The sequence below is a fragment of the Anneissia japonica genome, unplaced genomic scaffold, assembly GCF_011630105.1.
Source record: "Anneissia japonica isolate Jap-2015-1 unplaced genomic scaffold, ASM1163010v1 scaffold287712_len2945570_cov188, whole genome shotgun sequence".
Taxonomy (NCBI): Eukaryota; Metazoa; Echinodermata; class Crinoidea; order Comatulida; family Comatulidae; genus Anneissia; species Anneissia japonica.
Genome location: NW_022704401.1, coordinates 2,777,758 through 2,790,401, shown reverse-complemented (window position 1 = coordinate 2,790,401; position 12,644 = coordinate 2,777,758). Strand labels below are relative to the sequence as shown.

The 12,644-nt window shown below is 33.4% G+C and overlaps 1 protein-coding gene across 1 annotated transcript in view; it reads right to left on the bottom strand.

The window, feature by feature from the left end:
- Positions 1–10,069, bottom strand: part of LOC117104696 (rho family-interacting cell polarization regulator 1-like) — a 44,623-nt gene extending 34,554 nt beyond the window's left edge. The window contains exons 1-2 of the mRNA XM_033245579.1: positions 9,891–10,069; positions 8,296–8,823 (exon numbers count right to left, since the gene is read on the bottom strand). Coding sequence (XP_033101470.1) covers positions 8,296–8,604 — 309 coding nt within the window. The 5' untranslated portion in view covers positions 8,605–8,823; positions 9,891–10,069. The remainder of the gene's footprint in view (positions 1–8,295; positions 8,824–9,890) is intronic.
- Positions 10,070–12,644: the final 2,575 nt, after the last annotated feature.

The window sequence follows — 12,644 nt, the reverse complement described above, 5'->3', positions numbered from 1 at the left end:
GTTCTCCACATTGTTTTTAAGAATTTACATGATATTTTTGGCAAAGAAGTAAGCCTATGTTCAGTAAAGCTATTACTACAGCTTATCAATGGCTTCATGTTCAAGAATGTTTTTTTGGCCTATTGGATTCTTTCTTTCAATCACTTACCTCATCAGATTTGATTATTTACCCAAACAAGTCAAAAATGTACTTTATAATGAAATTATTATCCAGGAGTTATTGTCCCAAATAGTATTGTCACCAACTACGGTATACTGACACCATCATAATAATATCCTGTCTTCCTACACAGTAACATGTGATCTTTGTATGAACTGACTGCCAAGGCTATATTTAATTCTTTCGCCAATGATATGCCTCAGTGCACGTTTTAAATCCTAGCGAGCTGCCTATTGAAGCTCCTAATTAAGCTATTGTATTGTACAGCAGGTCCACAATTCAAACATCAGCATTACCAATGCAAACCAATATTCATTCACCTACAGTAACCTAATTCACATGTTGTAGTTCCATGCTAAATTCTACAGTATTCTCCTCCAGAATTACATTTGTTGTTTTCTTAAGAGGTCATTGCCCTTGGCAACTTATAGTCATTGTTGTATTTGTACAATTATCAAGTGCAATAAAAAAAAACATAAATTGGTAACCAACCAGTTTTTTGCTTATAGCTTGAATTAAAATATTGAGAATTAAATTTTTGTTCATTGTAGCCCAGAATAAGTAATCTGTTCTAGATTGTAGTGACTGTAATGTTTATTTAAACATTAAAAATATCGAAAATAAAAAACAGTAAAGTTACATGCATTCAATGCCGTAGCCAGAATTTTCAAACTGTGCGGGTGGATCCACTTTACTACGTAAATTCAAATAAATGTGTACCCATTTTCTTAAAATTTGACCCATTTTACGCAAAAACATGAATAATCTGGACCCATTTTCTTAAAAATTGATCGATGCTACACAAAATACGAGAAATCTGGACCCATTTTAAAAATGTGGACCCATGCACCAAGGGAGTATTAGTCCCACTGTCAGGGTACTAACCCCCCTGTCAGAGGTACCAGCCCCATCAGGGAAGAGCTGGTGCCACCACTGCAACCCATGCGATTGCAACAGTATACCGTACCACCTCACACATACGGTAGCACTGCTCGCACTAAACAGTTTTTAAAATTTGACTGTTTAGTAAGGCCTGCTTGGATTCTATTTTGGTGCTCAAGATTTGGTTTTTCCCCGATGACCTTGCTGTAAATTCCCCGACAGGGGATCCAAGCGGGGGATAACGACGGGAGCACTTTGCCCTCCCAGACACCCTGCTAGCACCGCCCCTGGAAGCAAATAGACATTAATAATGAATTTAAATTTTTTTGTTTTATATGTAAGATAATGTATCAATTAAGAACTGGATTTCAATGCCAATTATGTTGAAGACAACCTTTACTTTAAGCTCAAAAACTAAATAAAATATACACAGTTGCGGAACCAGAAGCTTGCAAAAAACGGTGCTAGCCCCACCAAACCATGGTGAGACTGAGGTACTCATCTGCAGCCCTGCTGTCACCTATTACCTAAAACTATATTTCCATCCCAAGTCAAAAACAAAATTGAAAAAAAAATATATAAGAAAATATATGTGTGTGAAAGCACGACTGGTGGTCGGGGGTAACAAGGCTGTCCCGGAGGCATTTTGGGGGAAAAAATTTCACAAAAATAAACTGTTGGGCTATAATATTGTATAATACTGTAGCCTATACAGTGTAGAGATAATATTTGGTTCTGGAGGCATTTATCAAGACAACCTTCATGGTCAGGGGTCACAAACAGTTTTTTCCAGGCCTGGAAAGTATTTTTAATTATTTTTATTATCTAGTACCAGTATAAGAATAAGGGTACACATTTTTAAATTCAATTCAGTTATAAAATAATTTGTATGTTATTGTTACTTCAAAATGAGCATGTTCATTTATAAATAATATTTTCTGATTTTTTTTTCCAAATATATGTAAGAAATGTACCTATGTAGGCCTGTAGAATTCCTCATTTACCAACTTACAAATGATGTTAATTGTATGCAAGATCATGCGTAAAGAAAATACTGTAATGCTAATATACTGTTGCAGTTCAATTTTATGGCTTTGGAATATAAACATGTTTTTTACAAGTGAATAAACTATTGATGAAAGTTTGTTTTAAAAACAATTGCCAATTTGATATTTGTAACCCAGGATTTCCTATAATTAATGGGAATTTTCGGTAACAATCTCATAGAGATAGGTGTGCTTAAGTAATTCTCACTTCCTACACCATTGTTGACAATGACTAATAACAGGAGGAAAACACAAGAGCTCATTAACACTCAGCTATTGATCAGAAGGCACACCAAACCTTATTTCAATTGTATAATTAGGTGAAGATAACATAAATAGATACACCGAATAAAGTCAATGGCTTAAAATCTACTCATGTAGAAATAGAATTATCAGAGGTAAAATAAATCAATGGTTTGCATCAAATATTAATTAACAAAAACTATACAACATACTGTAATATATTAAAGATTCATCTTTTTCAGTTCCATTATTTTGAAATACGAAATACGGCTAGTAAAATGTAGGACATCAGTTATTAAATTGGTTTATTTTCAAAGTAAGGCCAAAAAAAATAATGTTGTGTTGCTTTCCACGACCGACCAAAATTTTCCAAAAATTTGGGTTGGCATTTTTTTTTTTTTTACATTTTTTGAAAGGTCTCCTTTCAAATTACTAATTCGAGAAATATCACTTCCAAAATCAACATTTAAAACATAAAATCTATAACAAGTACATGCATTTTTGTCCAAAAACTGGACCATACATGCACGCATACGATTGTTAAAATATAAGGCTAAATTTTTTTCCAACTAGCTTGAAACGGGAACAACTGGCTTACCTTTATTAAAGATATTAAGTAATTGATATCATAAACTGATAGCAATACTATTACTGGAAACATCAAGTAATGAAATGCAACAGACACATTGAACTGAAAGTTTACTATCTTTTGTAGACAAAAAGAAAAATTAATCTAATTTCCTTTTGATTTTATCCAAAGTATAATACTGAAACTAATACAGCACAACTAATAAAAGAAATTATATGCGACACAAATAGAAATTTTGACCCACATTAGTTGCATTGGTAATTTTACAGAATAGGACTTTGATATTCGGATAAAAAAAACACGGAAGCATACAAATAACTTCATCTGGTTTCTAATATACGTAGGCCAACAATTACTATAATTATTTGTTTTTCATACAAAAACAGTGGCGTATCAGGTGGGGGAAGACTGCCCCACCTCCCTGACGGTCCTTATCGGGCTGACCAAGCCGTTGTACCGGGCTGGGTAATAAGAGAAAAGAAAGAAGGGAGAGGGAGGGAAAGAGATAGAAGGGGAAAATAAAAGGAAAGGAAAAATGAAAAGAAAAAAAGAAGAGAAAAATAAAGACAAGAATAAAAAGGAAGATACCATAACAACCAGACTCACAACACCCTGCAACCCCTTCTTCACTTCAAAAAGTGTTCATAGCTCCTTTGATCTAAACTGCCAGATATTCTCCGCAGTGGCGTAACCACCGGGGGACAAGGGGAAAATATCCATCTGAGGAAAATATCCATCTGAGGAAAATCTTTCCCCACCCCTTGATAAATGCCCTTTTCACCCCCTGAATGTGCCTAAAAATCTCAAATTTCGCACGCATTTCTTGTTAAGGTAGGCCAATTTTCCTCTAAAAATTGCACATTTTAGGGAGTTTTGATCAATTTCGACGAAATTAAATTAAAAACACAAAAAGTTTTTGCGCGCTTTGCGCACATTTTTTGGGGTTACCCTTCTAAGTTATTTAAACACATAATTGTCCCAAGAAAGAAAATTTAAGATAGATCATTTTACCCAAAAGAAGGGCCTCAATGTGTAGTGATGGTGAAAAAATATGTTTGTAATAAATAAAGCCATAATGAAAATGCTTATATTCAGTTTAAAGGGTATAACTAAATATAACATAAGCCGTAAATTCAAAAAAAAAATTTGTTTGTAATAAATAAAACCATGATGAAAATGCTTATATTTAGTTTCAAACACACGTGTGTGGCCTATATTATAAATAAGATAAGCCTCATGTCGTATTGCTTTCTATATGGGGGGGGGGGGAGATGGGGTGTGGGTATGATAAATTACCCCCCAACCCAAGACCCCTGTTACGCTCCTGAAAAATAACAATTGGATATAATAATATAGTAATCAGAGTATATCAACAAGATTTTGATATCCATGACTTGAAATGTTGAAAGAAATGTTTAAGACAAAAAGAAAAACAACAGCGTAAACATGATACTTGAAAAATTGTAAATGAGCACACAGATGAGCAGGAATAAATAACAACAGTACAGTACCAATGATAAATACCTAATAATGTCATAATCAACAATCAATGTAGCTACCGTTCAGGATGTCATTACTTGAATAATTTTAGTCCACATTCAAAACATATGGAAGTCATAAAATTCATAAACATAATTATAGAAACCCCTGGATACAACCCCAACCTCTACCTCTCACAAGTAGAGCACAATTCCCTACAAAAAACCCCAATACAAACAAACATATACTGTACATCTACCTCTCACAAACCCCCATGAAAACCCAACACATACCTCTATCTCTCACATGCACTACATCATTCTCACCTGTGTCTCTAGATAATCTACATAATGTCGTCTAGGTATAAATGACATCCCATGCATTACTGTACATGTGAGTATCCATCCACTGCATATGTACATAAACTACAACTTGGTATAATTACAAATTACATGTACTTGTCGCTGCGGTAATTTCCAATCCTCCAAGTCCTAGTGCCACATGATAAAGCATTAACAGCTATGGTAAATGAGAAATTCCATGACAAACAAAAAAATAATCCATCACTAAGATAGATTTCTTCTTCCAAGTATGATCCAAAACTAGACACAGATAGATATTTTAAACAAAATCGGATAATCAATGTAGCTGTACAGCATCCTGCTCTGAAGTGACATCTGTCGAAGCTGTATTGTTATAATGCTGTTAATCTGAAGGTTTGCTTATAAAGTGCTGATTTGGTTGTAAATCAATGGCCAGATAAATGCAAGGCCTAACCAAATATCACAATACTGCTCTCAGGATTAGCAATCCACACGCTAAAAGGTTAAATAGTGTAAAAAATTGTTGACTAATGAACCGAAACATTTTGTCTTTATGAATAATTAAATTTGTGAAAAAGATGAACTGTAGTGTGAAGCCTACAGTACATAATAGACTATATTTTTAACCACTAAATTTCACATTCAAGGAATCATTCTCTAAAACCATCTATAATACTTCCTTTCCCATAATGTGTTCACCAAGAGAATTAAACCCACAAGGAACACTTTATGAATGATGATGACAATGATGACGGATGTCATTAAACTATATTTCAACACAATGCCTTATCAACACTTTACGGTGTTATGAAATCAGCCAAGAAATGCTTTTAAAATAAAATACTTTTAAACACATTTTCAACTTTTTTAAAGATGTGTCCCATGCAAAATACAAAAAAAATATATAAAAATCATTTTTGAAATTATCTTACTCATTTCGAATTAACAAAAAACATGATCAACCTGAACAAAGAAATTAGTGTATTTAAAAAAAGGATTTGACCCATAATTTAGACCAAAAAATAATAGAAACACTTACAGGCACTGGAGGAATTTATTATTTTTATTATCATGTAATAATTAAATAATTTATATGTTCAAGTTAACAATTTGTATGTTACTAAAAAATGAGCAAGTCAATTTCAAAATTTTTGTTTAATGATTTTTTTTTAGTCATTTTCAGGGGACAATTACAATTAAAATATATAAAAATGATTTTTGAAATTATCTTGCTCATTTCAAATTAACAAAAACATGATCAACTTGAACGTAGAAATTAGTGTAAATTTAAAAAAAGGATTTGACCCATAATTTAGACCAAAAAATACTAGAAACACTTACAGGCACTGGAAGAATTTATTATTTTTATTATCAAGTAATAATTAAATAATTTATATGTTCAAGTTAACAATTTGTATGTTACTAAAAAATGAGCATGTAAATTTCAAAATTTTTGTTTAATGATTTTTTTTAGTCATTTTCTGGGGACAATTACATCTTTAGAGTCAATTACTATAGCCAGAGTTTGTAGGCCAAAACCTCATTGAAGAATGTAAAGCAGCACATGAATCTGGTATTATTACCAATTGTTTTGCAAAGGATTTTAATAATATTTTAACTACCATGTATCCTAGCAAGGAAAATAAGACGACCTACTACTAGTAATTGCCATTAACAATAGGTAAAAAATAGACCATTCTATTTTTAAAACAGGTAAGAATAATATATAGTAATACTTTATAAAAGAGCGAATCTTAATATTTAACTTTTAAAAACATGTTTATATATTGTTACATGATTTAAACAATTTTACACAATAGTAAAAGTCATCCACAAAGCTGTATATTTTCAAAGTAATAGCAGCAAATGTTTAGACACAGCCAGCACATTATAAAAGTGATGCCAATAAAATAGTAATTGCTATTGTTCGTATCACAGAGCCCAATGTACTCATACCATTGTACAACCCCTGTCTCTTATACACATCTATGACACGACAGATCTGCTGATTGTCGGTAGCAATCATGAAAAATGATCTTTTGCATGCACGTCGTGGCGCTGCAAGTGCCCGGCTTTATAAAGCAGCTTAGCTCAATCAATAAACAGATGGTAGCCACAGTGTGTGCGCTAATTGTGGAGACCTTTTGTTTCCTGGTTCAATTCCCATCACTGCTCTCTTTGCTTTTCAGCTGGAGGTCTGAAGCAAGTTTCAGTAGGGCACAATCTTTCGAATGAGGCGTTTTAAGATATCGTATTGTGTGTGGCCCGTTCATGTTAAAGAGGTGGGATCAGACAGGGACAGGGCCAGGGCCCCGGGGCCCAGGCGAACCTGCTGTTCACCAATAATGATGATTGCGAATCAAAATAACATTTCCATTTTTAGCTAATAAGTACTTGAAGAAAATATTTGTAAATTCTATATCTATACACTCTCTGATGATGTGAAAGAGATTATGAAGAATTCCCAAACAACTATTTTTTTTTCAGGAATCGTTCACAATTAACACGGGGATTGACAAGTGTGTACACTTTACATATTCATGAAAATGTTGATTCAAATACACGCAATATTTAAAGTAATAGATTTTTTTTTAGACAATTTATGGAACCAGGTACAGTACTTTAGTTGACTTACAAAAAATGGAGAATCCATGGTTTTGCCAAATCAACATTTTTTATGTACACTTTCATAGGGGAGGGATGGGGTACTGAAAAAGAGTACTGTTTGTAGTACACACACTATCAAAAATGTTGATAATTGTGAACAACCCCTTAGAAAGCTTTGATATTCATTAACAATAAACATTTATTACTTTTTTAAAATTAATTCAACAGCTACTGTATGCTTTAATGGAATGGGCATGTCATCAACAAAACAGCATGGTTGCTATGACACTTAATTGAGTACTAGGCATTATTAGTTTGCATTTGAATGAAACATGAAAATTAAATTATTATTTCAACAATAATAAAAAAAATACAGTTGCTTCTGGCAGTCCAGAATTTTTTAATTGATTAAATAATTATTTTCGGTTACAGACAGATTTCATTAAAGCAAACATGTCCCTCAGTCATAAAAGATTGTAAATTACCCGACATTGAGGTTTTAATACTGTGTATTATAACTTTTTATTGTGTACATATAGTTTAAATATTATTTGAACCTTGGAAAATTAATTTCATGTAAACCAAGAAAACTAAACTTTAACTTGATTATTTTTTGCTCTGAAGATATTTGAAAGCAATGCCAATAACAACACAAACTGTAGACTATATTTTATAGATAGAAATGTACAGTAGAAATGTTTTCAAATGAAAGTTCAAATCCTGAGTGCATACCTTAAAGAAGCAGTAGTAGTACAATACAAGTGATTTAAATAATAACTTGAAATAAATGATTAAAAAAAAAGTTTCCTTATAAATTCCACCCCTCCTTCACTGTCTTCTCCAATAAAAAAGAAAATGTTGCACCAAAAATTGCAAAAGGTGTAACATTTATGTGGAAAGGTCTCTACTCTATGGAAAAAAGTAGGAGTTAACATTAAACACATGCATATTAGGAATTCAGCATACCTTGGCCATCTGTGGTGTGGAATGGAACTGTAAATCAACAGGATTTGCATCAGCAAGCATATCAAAATCAACTGAACATCTATTATCCTTTAGATCAGCTGGTAAACTTTCAACCGATGACATTGAATTAATACTGTTCAGGCTTTCTGCTTTGCGCAGATTATTAGGGTTGTACGACATCCTACGTAGAGCATCTATCTCGTGCTGCTCACGGCTTATCCGTTTATTCCAATTTCGGAGATGTTGGTATTTTATGGAACCCGAACTACAGGGCGTTGGGAGATTATCATCATATTCTAAGGTCTCCATATCAAAATCTTCCGGTTTCACAAATATTCAGGTGAAGAAATTACCTGATGATTATATGCTATTTGTTTTAAATTGTACAGTGTGTCTGATCACATCAATTACTGTGGTATGCAAGTTCTGCTTTAACAATGAGGATAAACTTGAATTGAATAAGGAATTGAGATCAGGAAGTCCCCAAGTTTCGAATCTGATTCGAAACCGATTCAATGCAACATGATTCTAAAAAGAGAGGATTTGAAAAAGACCTGTTTCAAGATCACATAAATATCAATGAATGAAAAGACATGACCATGCTGATTTATAAAAATGAATGTCGTGAAAATGTCAATAAAAACACAACCTACTGTAAACATAGCAAAATATTTCAGTGTTTATGATTTTCATTACAAATGAATGAAAATGAATTAGAAATCTTAATTACTTTTTAAGAGCTAAAATCTTTGATCAAACTACTTTACAACCAAAAATGTAATGTAAATTATAACAAATACAGTAATTTAAGAATGTTATGACCATGTTACTTAAAAGTGAAATAATTATAAATAAAACAATAATAATAATAAAACTGTATTTATATAGCGCCTAATCACAGATCACTCTACAAATACTAATACTTATTTATCACAACAGAACATCTAGTATCTAGGAAATAAAATCCTTATATTAAAATATATTATTATACAAATTCATAACATTGAAATTAAACACCTTTATTGTAGTCTACATAATATGACTTTCCTTTACAATCAAATAATAAAAATTGAAAGAGAAATTTATCAGTGTGTAGACGTGTCTGAATCAATTCTGGAATCCAAATGAAAAATTAAGTTAATGTTGTTAATTCTCCTACTCTAAAATTTAAGGATGGGCAGTTGAAACAAGTAATTAAATGCCTTATAACACATTAACAATGATTACTGTGTTTTACAGCTCATCCAAAACTTCCTTCACCACAAAATCCTGCCAATAGTTCAGTAAAGGAAAACATGTAACATCCTATATTATTGACCTCTCTTCCTAAATACCATCCTGAACAATTATTATGTCACACCTCAATTTCTATTGAAGTTATTGGGATGGACCTCCTTGATTAAATAATATGAATATTCCATGGTAGTTTAAAGTAGTCCTCTCTGTAGTTTTCATGCTGTAGATGTGGCAGTAAAGAACAGTATGAGCACTATTTTGGGCCAACACATGTTAATAATTTAGCACATTTACTCCTCAGGTTTGGCTCTATTGAATGAATCTTAAATTAATTACGCTAAAAAACCTGTTGTACTTACACAAAACACATCCAAGAAAGATCTGTAATATAGAAACTTTCATCAACATCAAACCATGGCAAATGATAACGTGGTCAAACAAAGGAAACCAGGAACTTGTTTGTGTATCTTTCCAGTCTGACTCAGTATATCAAAACAATGCTAATACTATTACTGCTGAGTCTACCACCAGCCTGGAGGCCTATGTAAATTACTATGGCCTCTAATGTGACCTTGGTGCAGAGTGACTTATGATGACTCATACAGAAGAACTGGGCATCCCTAGCAAGGAAAATAAGACGACCTACTACTAGTAATTGCCATTAACAATAGGTAAAAAATAGACCATTCTATTTTTAAAACAGGTAAGAATAATATATAGTAATACTTTATAAAAGAGCGAATCTTAATATTTAACTTTTAAAAACATGTTTATATATTGTTACATGATTTAAACAATTTTACACAATAGTAAAAGTCATCCACAAAGCTGTATATTTTCAAAGTAATAGCAGCAAATGTTTAGACACAGCCAGCACATTATAAAAGTGATGCCAATAAAATAGTAATTGCTATTGTTCGTATCACAGAGCCCAATGTACTCATACCATTGTACAACCCTGCTCTATGCTGAGATACAGTACAGTACTACTATGAAACTAGTGTATGGCGATCCTTTGCTATGCTAAGGAATAACTACAGTATACTCAGTATGCTAATAGTCTAAATGCCAAAATTGCAAATGCACAAGTACAAAGTACTGAAGTACAGTATTCATAAATAACCCTAATTCATCCTGGACTCAATTTTTTCATTCAATAATGCTTTAAAGGGAATTAGAAATGAATCGCTTATTATTACACAATACTATGCCTTCATGTTTACAAGTTCACAGTTTAATGCCTGCATGAAGGGAAAAAAGGTTCTACAGTACTTCACATTTCACCATTGCATTTTCTATTTATTTAAAATAATAAATAAAAAAGGGATACAGACAAATTATTACAATAAAGTACAAATGTACAACTAAACAATAAAAAAAAATTTAAAAGCTGGACACAAAAATAAAACTATGAAACACTCAGAATGAAGACAAGTTTACTTCACAGCGGGGTTTAGCTAGAAAAACAAAACAGGCTGTCTGAAATGTTAGTCAGCGGGTGTGGCCTGAGCCAATGGGCGGGCCACACCCACTCAGGATCACACCCCTCCCAAATATAAGAAAAAGAAATAGGGGGAGACGTAGAGGGGGACGAAAGTGGTCGAGGTGACGTAGCCCCCCCTCCCCCGGATATATGACAATTTAGGGGTTTCAAAGGCTAATTTAATCAATTTTAGAGTCTATTACTATATACAGAATACATTTATTAATATTAGTCTATTAATATATACAATACAAATATAATTTTTCTCCCCGAGGGGGGGGGGAAGAAGGTCTCCCCGACAGGGGAGCTGTAGCTCACAGACCAAGAGTAGCAATTTTATGGAAACATGTTAGCCTACAACCTCCAACTTGGCATGTAAGGCATGTTTATACTTCAACGATAACGATAAAAAAGCTAAAAAGCAATTGTTCATATAGAAAATAAAAGAAATAAGAGTTTTTACACTAGAATGATTCGATAACAATTTATTAGTTATACGATAACAACATATTTTGACAAATCAAATCAGATGACGTCATAACCATGGAAAAACATTATAATCATAGTATTAGCAATGATTTTATCGTTTTTCCATGATTATGACGTCATCTGATTTGATTTGTTAAAATATTTTGTTATCGTATACACGATAAATCGTTATCGAATTGTCATAGTGCTGTCTCTTATACACATCTCTCAGAATGAAGACAAGTTTACTTCACAGCGGGGTTTAGCTAGAAAAACAAAACAGGCTGTCTGAAATGTTAGTCAGCGGGTGTGGCCTGAGCCAATGGGCGGGCCACACCCACTCAGGATCACACCCCTCCCAAATATAAGAAAAAGAAATAGGGGGAGACGTACAGGGGGACGAAAGTGGTCGAGGGGACGTAGCCCCCCTCCCCCGGATATATGACAAATTAGGGGTTTCAAAGGCTAATTTAATCAATTTTAGAGTCTATTACTATATACAGAATACATTTATTAATATTAGTCTATTAATATATACAATACAAATATAATTTTTCTCCCCGAGGGGGGGGGGAAGAAGGTCTCCCCGACAGGGGAGCTGTAGCTCACAGACCAAGAGTAGCAATTTTATGGAAACATGTTAGCCTACATCGGAGATTAAAAGATTTCATGAATTTTTATTGCAATGCAAGGAATGATGGGATCGTGGTTAGCTCAGTCGGCTGAACTGGTGACAACCACCGTGTATGCGCTGAACCGTGGAGATCTTTAGGTCCCCGGTTCAATTCCCATCACTGCTCTCCTTGTGTTTCGGCTGAGGGCTAAAATACAAGTTACGATAGTGCACTGTCTTTCGAATGAGACATTTAAGCTGTCGGACTTGCGTGCATTTATGGCCTGTGTGCACATAAAGAATGCAGTATACTCTTCGGAAAAAGAGTAGGGGATTGTCTCCTGGTGTACTGCCCAATTCACTGTAATATCCTGAAGAAATGTTGACCCTAGGTCAACTATGTCATCTAGTACATACTAGGCAACGGACGCAATGGCTGAATAAATCACGATGTGCAAGAAACAGGACGTGGCGTATTTCCTCTATATTTAGTATCCTCAATTATCCAACACAGATATTACATTGGCGACGAGGGATATTGAACTCGTG